Raw genomic sequence first — 21,505 nt, 5'->3', positions numbered from 1 at the left:
CGTTGCTAAACCCAAGGCCACTGTTTTCCTTCTTCCTTTCATTGAAGATTGCAGATAGCAATTCCCTGCTGCCTTAGACACCAGGACCATTTCCCCCTTCTTAAAATGCTTGATCCCCTTGGCTTCTGCGATCCCACCCTCTCCCACTCCTCTTTGTGCTTCTCGGTCCATTATTTTGCTCCTTCTTTTGAAATTTCTCTCCTCGGCTCCTGTTGTACATGTTGCTGATCTTTCGGGGATTTGCCCTTGGCCCTTGGAGGGATTCGTGGGGTATTAGCTGGGATCGGGCTCCTGGTTGGATTCCTTGACCGTGTGCTCACTGGGTGGTAAGTACTAGGGCCATTCCTTTCCCCTTTCCTTCCCGGCTCCAGAATGTGGGCGTACTGCAGAGCTGTCTCCTTGCTCCACTGTCTTTAACTGCGCCCACTATTCTCTGGGCCATCTCATCTCATTTCAGGGCTTCGTTCCACATGCACCAAGGATCACGGGAAGCCCACACTGCTCCCCTGAATTCCAAGCTTTGGAAATCACGTCTTCAATTGCCTGACGGGTGCCCCCACAGGTGTCTCTGACTCGTAGATTGGAAACCACACTTAACTGCCTCTAATTGGCCTTCTTTTCCCGTTTGGAGGCAGACCTTATGGGTCCTCCTGTGGTTTCACGTCCCATTGGTCAAGGCCTCCGTCTCCGTCGCTCTGTGCTTGGTACCTATCCCTCCTTCTCTGTCTTAAGTCAGTATCTTTTCTCCACCACATCATGACAGCAGTTTCTTCTTTCCTCAAGTCTGATTTCGTACTGACAACACAAATGACATGTCATTCAGACCTTGTCACCTATTCGACATAAGTATTTTAAGGTGTCGTTTAAGACTCTTGATGAACAGATTCCTGCTTAACTTGCTAGGCGAATCTCCCCCAACAAACTGGCCATGTGACTCGGCGTTTTGTCATTATCATAAAACACCCAAAGCAAGGCACTTATGAAGAAAACGGGTTCGGAGGTTGAAAGTCCGAATGGCACTTCACAGGCTCTGGCCAGGGCGCTGTCCTTGGGTGCGTCACAGCAACATGGCAGACAGCAATGGTGGGAGCGTGTGTGGGGGGAAGCAATCACATCTTGAGCAGAATGTGGGGCTGGAGGGCAGGCTCTCTCCTTTTATAACCACTCTCTCCTGGAAGTACAAGAGGTTTGCTGGAGAACTACTTCAATCTCTTTCAAGGTCATGTTCCCAGTGACCCAAGAAACTCCCATCGGGCTCCTCCTTTAAGATGGCTCCACCATCTTTTGGGCGGTTCCACCACCTCCCAACTGCTGCACCTTGAGAACCAAGCCTTTAAGACATGAGGCACTGGGGGACTCTCAGACTTTATTAAAACCACAGTACTGCCTCACATTTTTCAACCTAGTAGCATTTTTTTTCTTATGCATAAAGTAGCTTCTTGATTCCATTATCACCTAAATAACACCTGCTCAACATTCAAGGCTCAGCTGAGCTGTTTCTTCCTCTCACATGTTGTCTCTGCTGGGCATCATTCCTCCTTGTTCCTCTTCTCTGCACCCCCAAACAAGGTTCATGGAGCCTCCTGTGATCTCCCATAATGTGCTGTGGAAACACTAGATCAGTATTTAGTGCAGGGCTTTTTAAATACCCATTGTATTTCTCTACCTCTCCCCTAAAGACTCTCTTCTTTAACTCCTCCTATACTTTGTATGGCCCTTGTCTCATTTTAATCACTAACTTTTTTGCCTTTGAAAATAAGTCAGCTGAGCAAGGATCCATTTTTACTTTAGCGGGTGGAATGGAGAAGAGGCCACGGGGCGATACATCCTATTTGGCTTCTTTAGTTCTGTAGCTGCCCCAGTGCACTGACCTCTGCTGAGCTAGCGGGAAGGTGCTGGAGGCCAGGAAAGGCAGCCACAGTTAGGGTCAATGAACACATCGACTGAATGCATTCCTTGGCCTTCTTCCCAGTCCCTATGCTACTTGTGGGGTCAGATTACAGGAACCACTGTTTACCCCTTAGGATAATGTATGCACCCAGACCCTGCATACTCTCTATCTTGCTGATGTTGTTCTCTTTGATTTAAAAAAAAAAAAGAAAAAGACACTTTTATCTGTGTCTACTGCAATGCTCTCCAATATTAAGGCTCAGTTCAAGTGGTCCTTCTCCAGGTACATGTCTCTAAGACCAAAAGTTACACTTGGTTCTCGTGTCTAAAATCAAATGGGTATCACCATCAATGTGGTAAAATTTCATCATTACTTATTGCCTTCTCTAGGGTTCTGTTTTTCTTACCTGGCATCATAATTGACCCAATCCATTTGGTGAATGAACAGATCTCCTAGAGTCGGAGATCCTGGGTTCATTTATTCAACAAGTAAATATATGTTGCCTCTGTACAAAGTCTCAGGCCTGTTCTGTGCATGGGAGGAACCAAACAGCCACTGAGACACAAGATCAACCCTCAAGGGACTCACAGTGTAGGGCAGTGTTTCTTAAGCTGGGGGTATGCAGACCAAGGAGTGCCCAAGAGGACAAAGAGGATCTTACGGTCTAAGAGAAAGTGTTTGAATTTCTAACATTTCTAATTTCTAATATCCCAAAAAGTTTTCTAGAGAAAGACTAAGATTTGCAGATATTCAATATGCAGATTGCTCCTGGTTCTCAGTTGGCATCTGTGTCACAAGGTCATATGTCCTATAAAGGATCCTCAGGTAGAGTGGAACACTCAAACGCAGAGCGGTTGCCAGTAGAGACCACTGGCCTTTAATCACTTTCAGCCTCCCATGAGGTACTGCAGTGGCGGTGTAGATATTATCTAGCTTTGAGAAAATTAGCCCTGCTGGGCTGGGGATGCAGCTCAGAGGTAGAGCACTTGCCTAACATGCACAAGGCCTTGGGTTTGGTTCCCAGCAGTGCTGCAAAATAAACAACAAAAAAAAAAAGGAAACAAAAAAAAAATTGACTGTCATAAAGAGACAAGTGACCTAAAAATAAAACATTTTAAATACCATTATTTACTGGTGATATTAATAAGGTAGGCACAAGGAAACACTAAGAAAATGGCAGTGAGCACTCTCTCCTCTCCTAATAAAAACACTTTACCACCCATATTTTATTTTTTTAAGAATTACTCTAACAAGAATTTGTCCAAAAATTTTAATGTTAATTAACAATGAAACTCAACCTAAGTGTATCTTTTACCTTGAGATACACCTAATGATAGTTCAATACCATAATACCAAAACTTTAGATAATTAAATGTGAGGTGTTTTGTTTTGTTTTTCCTATTTAGGCTACAGGAAGCTCCAAAGAATGTGGCTCCCATTGTTAATCATGAGAAAAGTCCAGACAAAAACAAAAAACTGTGACTTGTAATAAACCTGTTGGAGAGCAGAGGTCAAAAGACAATGCAGTGACCTGAGTTCCAAAGGGAGTCAAGCCCTTCCAAGGGGGAAATGAAAGACACAAACTCTCTCACCCATGGCAGGCCACGGTTCATGTGGGGAAGAAGAATCACCTGTGTTGTAAAGGAACCGCTAGAGGTTGAGTGTGAGCTGGTGTGTCAGCCCGGAATCGTGAGGGCCCACCAAGGGAGTTCATACTCACTCACAGTCTGCTGTCTGGGGACCTCTCCTGAGTGCTCTGGGGGCAGAGCAGGTGTACAAGCGTAACTAGGAGGCTTAGGGGGTCAGACCCCAAACACCATTTGCTTCTCTCTTGTGAAGCAAAAGCTTTGTGTTTCTGGGAGAGGGACAGCAAGGACTGTTATCCAAAGCACAAGAAAAGATGCATCCAGGGGAGGAAGAAAGGGCATAAGAAGAGACAATCTCTGGGGAGAAGTACAAAATCATTTGGGGTCTAGGATCTTAAACTAACATCATGCAGTTTTCCCATCACTGGGGAAGGGAAGGAGAACTCCCGCCCTACGTCAACCACCAAGAAAGGGCAGAACTTGGCTGCACAAGGAGAAGAAACAAGAATGCCCAGAGAGAGGCCTAAGCATGCAGGCCCTCCCTAAAACTTAGACTGGTCTAGAAGAGCCGAGAAATCCTCTTCCTCCAACACAAGCCTGGCACAAAGAACAAGCAACAGCAGGCTGAGGCTGGGGAGGAGGCAAGCCCGTGGCAAGAGACCTATCCTGTGGTACAGGCGTGTGGAGCAGCTGATGGTGGTGCTCCTCATAAGCACCATCTATCAGTGAAGTCTATCAGTGAAGAACGTGGAGCCTTTGGTGGGTACACTACTGGTAACTAGGAACAACAAAACCCCAACCCAACTCAACTCCTAACGAGGTCAAGTGAACTCTGCACATTACTCACCTCCTTATAAAAGAAGAGTCATGGTCCCTTCCCAGCATGAAAATTATTTAGCCCAGTCTCTACATTCTACGGTTTGGGTGTGGTTCTGAGTGTTCCTCAAGAGTGTTTTGTGATTGAAAACTTGGTCCACAGAGTGGCACTACTAGGGAGATGGGGCCCCGGTGATTCCTAGATGTTGGAATAAGCAGACAGGGACTTCAGAAGGACTAAGCTTAAAGTGTGAAAGAGCGTAGTAAGAAAGGGAGAAAGCATGCACAAATAGGGAAGTTCACGGGAAAGATGGATGCGCCTGATATTAAAAACCCAATATTGTAGAAGAAAAATGCTTTTGACATACTTGTGAAGTAGGCTGAACCCCGATGAAGGCGTTAATCGACTTGAAGATCTTTCAAAATAATTGCACAGATAAAAACAAAAGGAAAGAATAGTGAAGGAATAAGACCAGAAGGGAGCATTCAAGAAATCTGCGGCAGTAGCAAAGATGACAATATATGGAGTTCCAGAAGGATAGGAGAAAGGGAAAGGGGCAGAAGAAATATTTGAAGAAACAATGGCCAAGAATTTTCCAAAAATAATAAATCCAAGGTCACATGACCTCAAGGAGGAGATACAACAACTGAACAAAGAAAAACATTACACACAGGTATACAGGTTGACATGGCTGCCTGGCCACCAAGCCGGTGCAGCCAGCTCACTGGTCTCCACTGAGCAGCAGCACACTGGTGGCTGGTCCCCTGCCTTGGGGAGCCCACCATACCAGCGTGGGCCTGAGGCACGGTGCTGGCCTGCGGAGGTGAGCCGGGGCAAGCCAACCTGCCACCCCACGGCAGCCCAGCCTGTACAGGGTGTGGATGCCCACCGAAGACGCACAATCCATGCAGTGCTACTGAGCATGCGCTATTCACTGACTCCAACCTCGAGCTTCTGGAGAAGTGGGGAGAAAATGGAGGTAAGGCAAACTGAAATGGGATTCAGGGCTAACCAATAGCAGTTAGTACTTTTCCAGACTCTAATTAACATAATTTTGGACACATAGCATTGGTAAATTTTTTTTCAAACCCTGATTAGCATAAGTTTGAGCCAATTAGCATTGACCCAAGTGCTACATAAATCCCTAGACTAGCACACTCAGATGGCAACTCCTCTTGGGGTCCCTTTTGCTTTTCTTTTCCCCTCCCTCCTTTCCTTCCTCCCTTCTTTCCTTCCTTCCTATACCCAGGATTGAGCCCTTGAACCACATCTGCATCCATTTTTTATATTTTATTTAGAGACAGAGGCTCAATGAGTTGCTTGGAACCTCTCTAAATTGCCGAGGCTGGCTTTGAACTCAAGATCCTCCTGCCTTTGCCTCCCAAGCTGCTGCAATTAACTGCATTGGACAGGAGTTCTGTTTCTATGCACATTTGAATAAATTTCATTTATACTCACTCCCCCGTTTTCTGGATTTCATTTTTTGAATTCAAGAGATAAGAACCCAGAAAGAAGAAATTGGCGGTGAGCTGCTGGGGTCTGCTGAGACTCTGGACGGCATAGCCCACCATTAAGAGCTGCAGCCTTATGCAGACCCACCCTCCTGCAGAAGCAGAGAAACTCCAGTCTCACTTGACAGCAGAAATGGAGGATCGAAGTTCAAATTCGAGGTTCCATGTCACAGTCACTCTGCTGAAAATGTAAAAAAAAAAAAAAAAAAAATTAAGAGGCATTTGGAAGAGAGAGGAAGGAACACGGTGTGTACAGAAGAACAAAGATAAGAGTAGACTCTGACCAGAAACTATATAAGTCCAAGAGAAATGGAGCAACATCTTTCAGGTACTGAAAGAAAAAGTAAAAAACAAACAAACAAACAAACAAAAAACCTTTATCGCTTAGAATTCTATACCCCAGAGCAAATTTTTCTGAAATTAAAAAAAAAAGCATTTTAAGAACAATAGCTGAAAGAATTCTATTTTAATACCCATCAACTTACTCTGGAATAAATGTTAAAGGATGTTCTTTAGACAGAGGAATGCAATGTCATATAGACACCTGATCTACAAGATAAAATGAGGAATACTGGAAAAGATAAAATGAATACTACTCAGCAATAAAAATGAGCAACTGTATGGGTGAATCTCAAAGTTATAACTGATTAAAAGAAAGTAAAAAAAAAAAGAAAATATTGTATGATTCTATTTATAGAATAAACAATTGCTAGTGACAAAACAATGTCTAGAGACAGAACATTGATTAGAAGTTTCCTCTGGGGTAAGAAACAGGATGCATGAGGAGAATGGATCACAAAGACTATGATGGGTATGTTTACCATCTTGATTGTGGTGATGTCTTCAAGGTTTATGTACACGTATCAAAATTAACTATATTGTGCCCTTCAGATACATGCAGTTTTGTGTGTGTGTGTGTGTGTGTGTGTGTGTATCAGTAAAGCTATATGAGGAAGTAAATACAAAATAAAATCACAACGAGAGAACTTGGCACCTATTAGAATGGCTTAAAATAATTTTTAAAGCTAACAATAACAGATGCTAGTGAAAACGTGGACGTACTTGAGGTTTCTGGTAGGAAAGCAAAATGGTACAGCTACATTGTAGAGCAGTCTAGCAATTCCTCCTAGAGTCAAACACTCACTATAAGGTAAATAAAACAATCTCACTCTTATTTACCCAGGAGTACTGACTTTACATGACCTCATGAAAACCTGTAGATGTACCAGATTTACTACCCATGTTGTTAACATCCCAAAATCCAGAAACTACCTAAAGCCTACTAATTTGTAAATGGGTATAAAATTTTTGCTACATTTGTATTGATACATGTAACAACTGACTACTGATACATGTAATAACATGGGTGAATATTTTTAAAAAATTATGCTTACATTTAAAAAGCCCAGATTAAAAAGTCTACATACTGTTTGTTTTATTGATTGATTGATTGATTGGCATTCTGAAAAAGAAACACCATCAGAACAGAAATCAGATCATTAGTTGTCTGAGGTTGAGCTTGAATAAAGGATTGGCTACCAGAGGTACAGGGAACTTGTCAGAGTGATAGAAATATTCTGTATTTTGACGATGTTGGTTATATAATTGCATAGTTTGTCTGATTCATACAATAGAACACCTTTGAAAGGTGAATTTTACTGAATATAAATCATACTTTAATGAACTGACCCTAAAATGTATGCATCCAAAATACGAAAGCAAAAGTTTTTTAGTGACGTTTAAAATCACACTACGCTCAATCCAGTATTTTAAACATTTCTCTAGGTATAAAGATAAATGTTAAGAAGCCTTTTTGGAGGTTTTATTTTATAGCAAAAACCAACCTCTTGGGGAAACAGCTACAGTAATATGAAGAAACCAATAAGGTAACAAAATGTTTCCCCGTATTGGCAAGTTCCATTGATATACACCTGAGAAACATTGTTGACCACTGTGGAAGATTTGAAGAAACAAGTGTTAAAAATACTTTGTACTGTTGGATCATGAAATTTGTTATTTATTTGGATGAAAAAAAACAGCAGCAATTTCTAACCTGTTTCAGCCCACGGTAATTTATAGATTCTATTTCAGTAATGAAATACCATAAAGAACTATTTATGAGGGGCATTAATGGGAAAATGTATGGGAAGAGATATTTTCACAAATGAGATGATCTTTAATACAAGGAATGATTTATAGAAAAATTGTGCAGGCATAACCACTGAGGAAAAGGCTTTTTGATTCAAATAAACATAAAAATGGTCTGTGGGCAGAGATACCACCACAAACAAAATTTATTTAGCAAATAATTACTGTCCAGAATTTGCATAAGGATTTTGAAGCAAAAATGTCCAGGATAAACTGCATAGTTAGTTTTAAAGTAAGAGTCTTTTGCTGGGCATGGTGGTGCATCCCTGTAATCCCAGTGACTAGGGAGGCTGAGGCAGGAGGATTGCAAGTTTGTGAACAACTTCAGCAACTAAAAAAGAAAAAAAAAAAGTCCTTTAAAATATAATAGACTTAGTCATTTTTTAAAAGAAATTAATTTGTTTTAATTACTGAGCACCTCTGATACACTGATTTAGGGGCTGGAAATACAAAGACTAGCCTAAAGTAACATACCACCCTGTCCTCATATTGCTTCTTTCTACCATTTTAAATTTAAAGGAAACAGCTATATACATATAGATATTCTCTGATATATTTGTTCTGAACATCATCTAAATCCCCAACAATTAACAAGACAAAGACTAAACTCTAGCTTGTCAAATTCTTAAAAACTAACCATTAAAATGAGAATTATGAATTAAATTATTAGAATTTTCTGAATAATATTGTCAAATAAAAAATTAATTGATAATATGCCATGAATATAAAAAAGGTATGGAAAAAATCTGGAAAGAAACATCAGAATGAAAGAAATTGATAAATTCAATGTTCTACAATGTGTTCTCTATAATTTTTTGTTGCAAAAGTTTATTTAGTAATTTGAAAACAATAATGAGAAAAATAATATACTTTTCATAAGGAACATTGTAAAATTTGCTGTGCCTGTGTTCTACTGTGCTAAAAATCTCATGCAATTGACTCAAAACATACACGTAGTTGAGCAATTCTATCTTGTAAATAAAGACATCTCAAGTCTCAAAACATTTTAAGCAATTTCAAAACATTTTGAAATAGCAGTTTCCCAAAGTATGTTTCATGAGTGTTCTGTATAGTTTTAATTATTTTCTGGAAATTGTTTAATCTATGAGATCATTTTTGCTACTTACATTAATCTATGTATTCTTTATATATCATATTTTTCTATTATACCCATAGGTGGTGTTGTCAATATCTCAAGGACAAATAAGTTTGGAAATGCCAAGCTAATAGATATAAAAGTACTTTGAAACCTGTAGTGTGCTTTCTAAATAAAAGACTTTATTACTATAAGGCTTATTTACTATATATTGAGACTTGGCAATAAATGAAAAAGATTATACTTTTCCTACAAAGAAAAATGCTGTTAATAAGTGGTAAAGTACTTGAAGAGTTGTTCACCTTGAAGCTAAGTGTTCTAAAATTATGTATTTGGTGACACTGTGGATACCAGCAGATGTTTTTAAATGAGCACACACTCAATGTGTGTCATTAAGTATATATTTCAAATGACTTAACTGGCAGCTGTATAAAAAGAAATTTGTACTATGATTTTTTTCAAAAGAAGACATGTTAAAGAGATACTTGGAATTTTTTCTATTGTTATGTGGGGTTTTTTTTTTTGCTACTCAAAGTAATGGAAATGTACCATTCATTAACATCTTTTATACTTGAACACTTTAGATACTTGGAAGCATAAATTTTCAAACTGTTAAAAAGATTTTCAAATCAAGAGCTTCAAGAATTCTAAACCCATTTGTGAAAACAATAATCAGATTCAAAGGAAACTTGATATTCAAATTGCAACAAAGCTTTGACATATTGGCAAATAAGAGGGGAAAATGAGAATCATAATGTAGTCAACACAGTAATGAATTTCTATTGGAACCTTTGAACTCTTTGGCTTACATAAAATAAATTGGAATTTTACTGAATTTTTAAAGGTGGGGAATGGTCATCTCCTTGAAGATATCAGCCTGGCAGCATTAGAAGTAAACCACAGACAATTACAGAAGGAACTAGGCGATGTCCTTGTCTGTCTTCACACTCCAATTGTATTGGCTCCTGAACTAATCAAGTTTTCAATGGTTTTAGTCCTAATAGTAGTCTCTTCCCTTAAAGAAAGTAAACTCAAAAGGGAAACAAAAATAAATTAATAAACAAAATAGTGAACACCCTCATCACTTAAAATCTAATACAAAAAATGACAATAAAGAAAACAATTTAATAGATAAAAGAGTAAATAGATAATACAGCATAACTAGATTGTGGTATAAACATGACTTGCTCAGCCTGCTGATGTTCTAGCAGCCTTATTGAACTACAATTGGCATACCATAGTTGAACAGCACAACTCAATGTGGTTGTTTTTTTTTTTTTTAGTGCATTTAAAGAGTTGTGACATCATCACCAAAGTTTAATTTCAGAACATATTATCGCATCATGTCAGCTAAAACTGTCATGAGGAGTCACCTCCCCACTCCTGCATTGGCCCTCTGCAGCCAGTAATCTCCTCTCTGTTGCTACAGGTTTGCCTATTTGAGGCTTTTTCCTAGGAATGTAATATTGCAGTATGTATTCTTTTAGGTCTGGATTCTTTCATTCATGTTGCTGTATGTATTAAAACTTTATTTGTTTTTTTGCTTGTCTTTATTGCCAGATAATGAATTTTATCATATTCTGGTTAACCATTTGGTTGTTTCTCTTTTATTGGCTTTGTTTTTAATTGAAAATGGAAATATGTACGTTTATAGTATACAACATGATGTATACTATAAATGTGTGTGTGTATACACACAAACACGTTGTAGAATTAAATATTCATCAACTCACATATTTATCATTTTTTTGTGATAACATTGAATTTTTGTGTTACATTTTGCTCTGCTCTCTAGGCCACAAAAACCAGGTTCTAAATAAATTGAGCTGAAAAACAAGACCATCAAATCATGTTTTCACAAAGGGTTAAACAATGACTTTAACAAAATGAAAGGGGCTGGAAACTTATCTCAATAGTAGAGCCCTGGACCTGCTGCAACAGGCTCTGGGTTCAATTTCCCACACCACCTCCATGACAAATGAAGCCTATTGCTATCATAAAACATATATTACCAGTAATATTGTGTATCGTTACTAGGTTTTTGTACTGTTAATAAATAAAACGAACTATCTCATAAATCCTTATTTTATGTTTATTATTGCTTAAAGATGTTTTGTACACTTAAAATTATATAATATTCTAGCACAGTAGTACAGATACACACACACACACATATATATGTATGCATGTATACTTATGCACACACATACACACTGGATATGCCTGCTCAAAGCTTTTTATTGATGGGGTGCAATATTTAAGAAAATAAATTGGAAACAGCTAATAGAATCGATTATAAAATCTTAGTAGTCCAACTTTATCTGGCACAATTTTATATGGACAGTATTTAAAACTATTAGCTCACTGACCTCCCCCAAATACAAAAGGTGGCAATTCATCTATGTTTGTGTGAATGTGTATTTCTTCCTTAGCATGCACATTTTACTTGGTGAATAATTCTGCATGAGTATATTTGTATAGGACACAATGATCACAGAAGCAGTATATAGTGGTTGAAGTACAATTTCCAAATTTAGATCACCTGAGTCTGAATTTTGGCCCCATGATTTATTAGCTATGTGACCTCGGATGGATTACCATTCTTTTCCATGTCCCAGTTTCTTTGTATGCAAAATGGGGACAGTAACAGAACCTGTATCATAGGTCTGTGGTGAAGATGAAATGAGTTCATGTGTGAGTCCCTACACCTGTTGTTTGACACCTGGACAGTATTCATTAAAGGCCAGCCAGCCACCAGAGCTACAGATACACACACACACACACACACACACACACACACACACACACACCATCTGATGGGTATATCTGGACACATTATATTTTCTATGTAAATATATATCTGGTGCTCAATATGTACTTATATTGACAAACCACAACAATATTATTAATAACATTTAATATTTATAGCTCACATATACCAAGCATGAGTTTTAGGCATCAGCTTAAGGGCTTCGCATATATTGCCTACTTCACTTTGGGGAAAAAAAATAGATGACATGACAACATAATGTAATACACTGTTTTTCATTTTTCTCATTCTGCAGATTAGGAAACTGAGGCCCAGGAAAAGGCTGAATAACATAGCTAGCCTAAGTTCACACGGCTAGCATGTGACAGAAAAAGAAAATACAGCTCCTTAGATCATCACCTGTAGGTTTAATAATATTGTTAAATATTACTCTTATATTTCATGCTATCTTTATTTGCATGGTTTTGTTAAATGCTTTCACCTACATTGAGACTTACTACAAGCCTGTGCAGGGAGGAGGGCAGGGTTATTATCCTTGCTTTCATAGGAGAGAAAAAGATACAACTGGGACCATGGGTGCTTTCTGGTGGAAGTGTTTCTATGCTGCAAATATCCACAGCCTCTACATCCAGTAGCCATCTACCACAAATGAATTGAGTACTTATAATGTGTCAATTCTGAGGTCAGAGCTGGGGAAAGAAGCAGCAGACCTCTTCTGGAAGCGTCACAGCCTACTGGAGAGACAGGAATGGAAACCAAGATTCACTGTACATAATATGTAGTCTCAAAGGGGGATGTGAAAGAAAGGCTTATGAAGCACAGAAAAAGGGGCCATCTGTGCCACGGAGGTCTTCAAAAAGGCAATGGTGGTGGGGGAGGGGGAGGCTTTCCTGGAACACAGAATGCATGTGTGTGTAAGTGGGAGTCCATGTTTGTGTCAATGACAATGTGTCTAGGTGTGGCTGTGTAGAGATCTGAATAGGTGCCTACAGAGGTTTAATAATGCAAGCATTAATTTATAAATATACTGGCTTAACAGTGTGTAATAAATAAGCATGAACATGAAAGAGAATTTGTCTGGATTCACACACAGCATAGCAGTATTGGACCAGCCTTATATGTGCACCCTCTACACCCACTCCCCAAGACCAGAGGAACCAGGGACATGGGTCCCATCCTGCTCCAGCAGCTGCCCCGTCATGAAGCTAGGATGATTAAACCCATCAGGTTTTTCAGTCCATCAGTCTGGATGTGTAGCCCTCGAATAGAGCCAGCAAACTTGTAGGAGTACTGGGGGTGAGGAGGTACAGGCATCTATGGGTGTGCATCTGTGTGCACATTTCTGGTTTTAAGGAAATGCTTAGTGTTGGCTGCTCCTAACCAGACTGGGAAATTTCCTTTCTATCTTCATCTTCACTCCCTTGGGGAGTTTATCCACTTACCTGTTTCCATTGCTACCCACATGAGGCTGCCTTCTGTCTCCACTGAGAAGTCCTGGGGATATCTTAAATACACTCCTGTGCTAGGGCTGAGCGGAAAGGCAAGGCTGAACTGTGTCAGTGCCCCTATTCCAGCCTCATTCTGGTCCAGGTATCCCCCAGAGAAGGAAATGTGTCAGCAAAGGCAAATAGTGCTGTGGCAGCCATGAGGACCCCAGAGGGTCATTCTCAGGGGTAGGCTGTTCAATGACCTCCCCACTGCTAATAAAATCTGTTTTTAAGGCAAATCTGATAAAGGAGTTAAAGTGAAAACTCCTCTCTACAATTCCTCCAGGAATTAAGAATGTGGACATCAAGGCTATAATACTTATTTCTTTTAAGATGAACCAATCAAAAGAGCTAAAATGAGCACAGATGATACATGATCAATGGAGGAATTGACAAAATGTAATTGATAGCAAATAATATGTAATTAATGGTCACCAACATTATCTCTATTAAGTGGCAAAATAACTTGAATCCGTTATAAAGCATATAAATTCAGGGCAATGGGGTTGTACAAGGCACAGGCATTATGTACTGAAATACACTGGTGATTTGTAAGTGTTTACATCCTAGCCCAGTGCACTGCCACACTGCTAAATGTATTCACATGTTAAGATGGGAAAGAATAAGGTGCAATAATCTACACATGTAGCATGTCATATTTAAGTTGAATGAATGAGTGGATGAAGAGAAAAACAAACACTATCAGGAAAGTAGAATTGTTTCATATAGTGGTCCCCGACTACTTAAATTCTGTTCCTAGTTCCACCAATGATTTATTCTATTTTAAGATGTATTTTAAAATTCATCTATCGATGTTTGATTCATAGCAAGATATCTCTCAAAAATATCAATATGCTTAATCAAACCTTGTTAAAATGTCTTTCAAAATGCAAATACTCTTTAATAAATATTAATTGCATATCTGAATATTTCATGTTAATTGTAGTACCTGATATAACATATATTTCCACATGTTGGGCACAAATATTTCTCTAAACATGAAGAAAAGATGCTGGGTTTATCATATGCCAGAGAATTTTTTTCCATAGTCAGGATATTTTTAATTGCACTTACCTACTGCACTGATAATCTGAAAATAAGAAATACCCTGATTATGGCTAGAGACTCTGTTTAAAGGCTACGGTTTCTATCATGGACTGCTTTCAACTGTTATATTTTATGGCACAGATTCAGTGGGAATCTGATCTGCTAAAATATTTGGGCTGTGAAAACTCCCACACTGTGACAGATGTCAAGTCCAATTAAGTGACTCATGTCCAGGTTTCTGTCCAATAGGATTTCCCATTAAATATCAATTTAGGGGGAAAAAAAATTCCATCCCCCTTCTTAAGCCTTTATCTCTTCCACCATCTCCAGGCTGAGTCAATTGGTACCAGGAGAGCCAAGAAGCCACACATGCATCTCTGCCTCTTTGCTCTGGCTCTCCACCCTCTTCCTGTCTTTCTCTGCTTCTCTGTCACTGTTACTCCAGGAGACGTTCACTTTTCACCAACCTTTCTCCAAGCATCTCCAAGCCACTGACTATATATATTTTGCTACAAGGTAAAGAGAGGAGGGGGTGGGGCGGTGGGTGTAACCAAGCTTTGAAAGACTTTGAAACTGGAAAATAGGTGCCTTTTTATAAAACATACAAGTAAATGAGGGAGGAGGAAGAGGCAACCTTAGCTCTGAGTTACAGTATTGTGTTCCTGGGAACTGGGGAAGACATCAGCTGAACAAAGCCTTATCTAGAAAAAAAAAAATCACTTCTGAGCAAGATCTCAGCTCTGCCCTGCACTTCCCAGTTTCTGCTCAGCCCTATTAAGGGAAGGAAAGGATCCTTCAGGGGCAGAATCTTATCTTAACCATCTTTCTTATTGATTATTCCGCTATTAGAAAGTGGAGGAATCAACCCTTTGATGTGATTGTGTTTATCTCTGCATCTCTTTTGTTATTTATAGAGCCCTAGAAGAGGAGAAAAGCAGGAGACTTTTCAACACATCGTTTTAAAAAAAAAATCAACAACGAGTTTTTCAAAATGTTTGAGAACAATTAAAAGGAAAAGGCATTTTTGATCTGTCAACTAAGTGAACAATCATTCATGTCACCCACATCCTGAGATACCGTTCCTTGATGTGGGCACCGGCGAGGTGGCAACTGCTCCTGCATTTTTGAATGTAATAAACATTTGCTGCTTTTAATATTTTCCGGAAATCCCCCCCTCGCTATTCCCTGGAATTTTAACTCTAAAAGATTGGAGAAAAGATTATCGAAAGGGCTTTTGCAAGGTAAGACTCCTTTACATTTTTTTTTTCCAGCTTAAAACTAAGTTCATTCATATTGCATTTATTTCAGTCTGGAGTCAAAGAAATAAAATGCATACACCACATAATATTTATGAATATTTAAAATATGCCTGGAGGAGAATTTAACATGTTTTGAGGGGAACCCAGGAACTTTTTATGCGAACTACAACTATGTCGTGGCTTATTGTGATTTTCTATTGCTCGCCAGATAATATTTTTGCCCTTTCAAGCCGACTGTGTAAATGCAAGTTATTTTACTTATAAAGGTAGCCGAGAAAAAACCCATAGGGACTCAAATGTAGTTCACCTGGAACATTTGTTTTTATTTCGCCTTAGAGGATCTGTTTTCCTTGCATGGAAACGAAAGCTGTTTTGGAGCCGGATTCGCTCAGAGGCAAGCGCGGTGCTGGGAGCAGATCCTACATCCCCCGCTTTGTTTCTCTAGGAGCAAGCCCTCCTACATCTTGCATTCGCGGTTTCCTTGCGCGTGGAGAGTCTCTTGGGAGGCACACGCGGGGACCAAGTGTTCGCCGCCGGGTTGCCCCTCCGGTCACCTGCGGGCTGTGCACGCAGCTGGTGCGGGAGCCTTTCCTTTCCAGCTGGCCCCTTTCTTGAAGCCCAAATTTCCCCGAAGCCCAGCGGTTCAGAGCGGGCCCCCTCCCAGAAGACGCGCAGGCCGGGGTCTTTCTCCAGTGGTCCGGCCTCGGTGGCTTTTCAGGGAGGCCATCACCAGAAGACCGCTAAACACAGACTCTGGGCCTTGGCCAGGCCTCCCGTGGACAGTTGCGCGTCGGGGATCACCGGTCCCGGGAGCGCCCAACTTTGCCGCGTAGATGCCCTTGGCGCCCGGGTATCACTCAACGCCCCGGCTCTATCCGCCCGCCCCGCCACAGTCCCCGGCTTTCCCCATCCCTCTCCAGCCTCTCCTCCTAAAGCGACGTGACCGCCAGCATTTTCCCCGTGAGGTGGTCGGCAGACTGCCGGGCATTGTGTTATCTCACATCGCTGCGTCCCTAGGTCCCCGATGTGTGTGGCTGTCTGCATGACAGATGGTGCGCTCGGAGCGTGCGAGGGCATAGGAGTCAATTTTCTTTTGAAAAGAGCCTACACGTTTTTCTTTAGTATTTTGGAGAAGGGTGAGGGTTACCAGGAAGCCCCGGGCAGCTTGCTATCAGCCTGAGCTCAGGGATGGGGGGTCCCATGCAGCCGGTACCCCAGAGCAGTGCGCCCCCCGTGCAGCACCAGGCCCTCCGGCGCGGCGGCTTTGCAGCTGCTCTGCTCCAGACCCTCGGGACGAGAAGCAACCACGTTTCCCCGTGCCATTAAAACCTAGGTGTATTCATCGTTTCGAATCATTCGTTTATCTGGAAAGGGGATGAAGCGAGGGAGGCCATGTAGCGCAGTTGATGGTAGGCCAGAGGAGGCACAAAACCCCACCGCGCTCAAGGCCTGAGGTCATTCCACAGCCCCAGGGCCACAGGCCAGTCTTGGCCTCTTGTGGGCAGAAGTATCCGTCCGGGATGTGGCCTAGGCCAAGCAGAGACCTCGCCAGCTCCTGCGCCTCCGACCCGCTACTCTGCGCTTCCGCGCGTCCTCCCTCTTGCGCGTGGGCCTGCTGTGGGGAGGGGGCCCGGGATGTGCGACCGCCTGGAGGGCCGGCGTGGCAGGCTTCCGTCCTCCATCCTTTATAGCAAAAGAAGACCCCGATTCCCTTTATTGACTGATTTTCTAACTCCCCTTCAGCCTCCAAAATGATGCTGAGTCCGGACCAAGCCGCCGACTCGGACCACCCCAGCTCGGCGCACTCGGACCCGGAGTCGCTGGGAGGCGCGGACGCCAAGGTGCTGGGCAGCGTGTCGGACCTGGAGCCGGTGGAGGAGGCCGAGGGCGATGTCAAAGGCGGCAGCCGTGCCGCACTCTACCCGCACCCGCAGCAGCTGAGCCGGGAGGAGAAGCGCCGCCGCAGGCGGGCCACGGCCAAGTACCGTTCGGCCCACGCCACCCGCGAGCGCATCCGCGTGGAAGCCTTCAACCTGGCCTTCGCCGAGCTCCGCAAACTGCTGCCCACGCTGCCCCCGGACAAGAAGCTGTCCAAGATCGAGATCCTGCGTCTGGCCATCTGCTACATCTCCTATCTCAACCACGTCCTGGACGTGTAGGGCAGGGGGCGCCGCGGGAGGCCGCCTGTCCCAGCGTTCGCGAAAGGCGACCGATCCGGGCGGCCGCCACTGGCACGGCAAAGGTGGCGACGGCCCAGCGGGACGGCCTCCGGGAGACACTTGGACCGAGGAAGAAGCTCACACACAGCCTGTTCTCTCTGGTCAGTGGGACAACAGGGGAAGGTTTCCTTCGCTGGGAGGTGGGGTTGGCTGGAGAGCCCTGGGGCTCACAAAGGGTATTTTCCAGGCCAGAAGAACCTTCTGGAGACACCCAAGATGAGCCGCCCTGGGGCCTTCCCTCCGTGTAGTAGGCTCCCCTTAAGGGTTATTGCTATAACCCACTGGAGACTTTGAGTTCTCCTATATTTATCTCCTACACATCTTCATGTTTTGAAAGAAGGAGGGCAGAAGCTCAGAGTACAGGCTCAGAACTTTAAATTGTGTGGAATTAGAATTTCTAATTGACAAATCACCAAATGCTGGCAAGAAAGAGAGGAGGGAACTTATTCCATACAGAGATTAAGGCACAGGAAGGTGGGACAGCAAACTTTCTGTTTGGTCGTCAAAAGACAGATTATATTAGAATTCAAATAAAACAAACCCTGAATATTTGGTAAGGTTAAAAAGACACATGGAGAACAAATACACTGTGGAAGGATTTGAGCTTGGTGAGATTTTAACCCCAAGATAGACCACTAAAGTAGACAGGATAAACCATATTTAAATGGAAAATTTAATATCTGATTGCTTTTTCAGGCCAAGTGCCCCTTTATATATCCAAAAACATCTATTTGTGACCTTAAATATGTGGACCCATAGGTGCAGTTAGAAAAAGACAACCTATTTTTATTTATGTTAGAAGGAGTAGAGTATTTTTTTCAAGACATTTATTTTTCAGAGTGGTGATAATTTTACTTTGGATACTCTGTGCCAATTTATTTATAGTCAAGTGTTTACACTTTTTCCTGTGGAATAATTATGTCTAACTTTTTATGTGTATGTTGAGATTATACTGTGGTCTTTCTTTTGCTCTAATTATATTGCACTTGTATAAGAAATTTCCCACTTCTCCCTGTTTCTAAACATATTTTATATATTAAGATGTTTGTTCTTGAAAGGTTCTTTTGTTGTGAGATCAGCAACACTAGCACTTCACTATTATAGTTTTTTAAAAGAGTAAGTGTTGTTTTTCTTATCTGTATTTATGTCTGAAAAGTACTTTACAAACTGTTTATAAGGAGAGTAGCTTCTTTGTGCGTGTGTGTGTGTGTGTGTGTGTGTGTATGTGTGATGTTTGTGCGTGGGATGATTTTAGGAAATTAAGTTATTTTCCTAAAAAAATAAAATCAGAACTACTTTCCTCTGTGACAACCAAAAAGAAAAGTCTATAACCTGACAATGTTTCATGTTCTCAGCTGTGAAACTCTTAAAGTGAGGAGTGTATTTTAGAGACAAGGAAAAAAAAAAAAAAAACCACATCTGCTATCCAAAGATTTTAGTCTTTTTCAGGGTTTTTTTGTGTCTCTGTTGCTTTATATAATGCAATATTTTGTAGTGAAAATAGATATAATCTGGTTTCTATCTGACGAGTTTTTCATATCTCATGAATGGTGCGCTGTTTTGCATATAAATAAAGGTATCAAATAAAGTCCTCTCTTTTATTTTAAGCATCTGTCTAAAACTAATGAACATGCTGGCTAGGCATGAAATATCTTAATGGATTCAATTCCTTAGAAAGGAACAAGTCAAACAAAAACAAATCCTTAATGTAGACATATTCATATACTGAGATTTGTGTATTTGATGCTTTTCTAAAATTGGGCATGGATTACTCTATAAGTGCATACCCCACATACAGAGATGACATAGATCATGCTACCCCCGGTGAGGAAAAGCAGGATAATGTTTATGTAAAATATTACTTGAATCACAGATTCTTTTGCTTTAAAGAAAAAAAAGTAACTATCTTATTAAGCAATCTTATGTAGTAATCAACCCCTTCGAGGCAGAGTTGGGAAACTCAGATTCTAGAAATGACCTGCATTAAGTCACATAGCTACTTAAATGGCGGTGAGAAAAACTGCTATTACACTGTTATGCAGTGACAACTCTCCCTCATGGCCCTTATTAAAAACAGGGGTATATATATATTACTCTTGTAATACTCAAACATTTAATCAGTATACAGATTTAGGACATAACACCTGCAAACAAGGAAAGAAAACAAGACCAAAACCTGGACCAATCTTGAGACAGGAAGAATGTCATTTACAAAAGCCTAGAGCTCGTATAAAAACGTGAAATAGTCATCTACAAGTAGCATATGTAAGTATCTTAAAAACTAGACGTCTGTAGGTGCACACACATACATAGAACAACATGAACTGAGTCTGTATCACACCAAACCCCTGGTTTTGGTATACAAAATTCAATTATGGAGATGCTTGGTTTATGTACCCAGCATCTGCAGGATTATGAACATTTTTCACTTTTCTCCCAGGTTTCTGGTAGTCATACTTACAGTTCCCAAAACGTGGGACTTCATTTGGTTCTTTTAATGGAGTTGCTCAGTAGGAAAGCACTTCCTACCCAGGACATGGAGGAGAGCAGCACCAGACTTTGGAATCTAGACAAGGTTTTGGCACCACAGTATGACTGGCCACTGTCTGACCTACAAAGAACATGCCGTCTAGGACACTGAGTGGCTGTAGGTGTACTCACGTCTAGGCAGTGAGAGAGACAACTACTCTCAGTCCTCATAGCACCTCTACTAAGTAACATAAAATGTGTCGCCGTTCTTATGCCAGCGAAGTAAGGTCAACATCTAACCTCTGGAAGCCTTCCGAGAGCGCCATCTTTTGCTGAGTGATGTGCCTCATTTTTGACCGACCAACACAGTCCTCCCATTCACATCTAAGAGGGACCGGTTAACTCACCTGCCCTTACCTTTGGAGTTGGATGGAGGGCAGCCTCCCTTCCCAGCTACACAATCCATGGGGATTCCAGGAGAGGATCTTTGCAACGTCATTTCAAATGCAAAGCCGCTGAGCACCCTCCAGAGAGAAATGAGGACCTGTGACACTCTGCTGGAGCAGAGGGTGACCAATTTATCCCTTGAAGGTAGCATGGACTCAGTGATTGGACAACCTTATGTGAGAGAGCCACAATTCTCTGGAACAATGGTGATGGTACATCAGTTACTCTTAAGTCGAAACATTATTTATTGACGATCTACGGTGGGCCAGGTGATGTTCTAGATACTGAAAGTAGAAAAACTGTATTGTTCTGGAGAACACTCCATTTTGACGACATACAAATAAACCATTTAATTTTAGATAAATGCTATGGGGAGAAATGAAGCACGGAAAGGCGGGGCAGCAGGAGGTGCTGGGTGGGGAGTACTGTAGACAGGGCTGTCGGGGAGGCCTCTCCAAGGTGACAAGCTCTGCCTAAAATTTCCATCAGCCTGGCCAACTTCCAAAATAGCTGCCACTTGAGTTGCCTTTTCTTCTCATCGCCTGTTAACATGTCCCGAGTGCTTATGAGCAAGGAAGCAGCCCGTGTGGACCACCACCTTTCCCCAGCTGGCCCCGGCCTTGTCCTTCACCAAATTTGGTCTTTCCCTACACCGACCTGGAACCACCTGGAACAACAGTTCCTCCTGCTACTCCTCACACCTCTCTGCCCTCCACCCAGTGCTCAACAACTTGCCCAAACATTGCTGCTCCCCAGAA

General features: G+C 41.5%; 1 protein-coding gene across 2 annotated transcripts; it reads left to right on the top strand.

Moving 5' to 3' along the window:
- Positions 1–14,654: 14,654 nt before the first annotated feature.
- Positions 14,655–20,837, top strand: Nhlh2 (nescient helix-loop-helix 2). 2 transcript variants are annotated; one of them, XM_005334916.4, is made up of 3 exons: positions 14,655–14,869; positions 15,268–15,594; positions 17,356–20,837. In XM_005334916.4, the coding sequence occupies exon 3, from the start codon at positions 17,364–17,366 to the stop codon at positions 17,769–17,771; it is 408 nt and encodes a 135-aa protein (XP_005334973.1). In that variant the 5' UTR covers positions 14,655–14,869; positions 15,268–15,594; positions 17,356–17,363; the 3' UTR covers positions 17,772–20,837. The 2 variants fall into 2 exon arrangements, with proteins under 2 accessions (XP_005334973.1, XP_077883195.1); XM_078027069.1 differs by lacking the exons at positions 14,655–14,869; positions 15,268–15,594 and adding an exon at positions 15,662–16,945.
- Positions 20,838–21,505: the final 668 nt, after the last annotated feature.

Source organism: Ictidomys tridecemlineatus, chromosome 11 (assembly GCF_052094955.1).
Source record: "Ictidomys tridecemlineatus isolate mIctTri1 chromosome 11, mIctTri1.hap1, whole genome shotgun sequence".
In the NCBI taxonomy this organism is placed as follows: domain Eukaryota; kingdom Metazoa; phylum Chordata; class Mammalia; order Rodentia; family Sciuridae; genus Ictidomys; species Ictidomys tridecemlineatus.
The sequence above is the reverse complement of the archived record's forward strand: the minus strand, read 5'-3'. Positions and strand labels throughout refer to the sequence as shown.

Coding starts and splice junctions, on each gene's coding strand:
- Nhlh2 (XM_005334916.4), top strand. CDS start 17,364: ATGATGCTGAGTCCGGACCAAGCCGCCGACTCGGACCACCCCAGCTCG.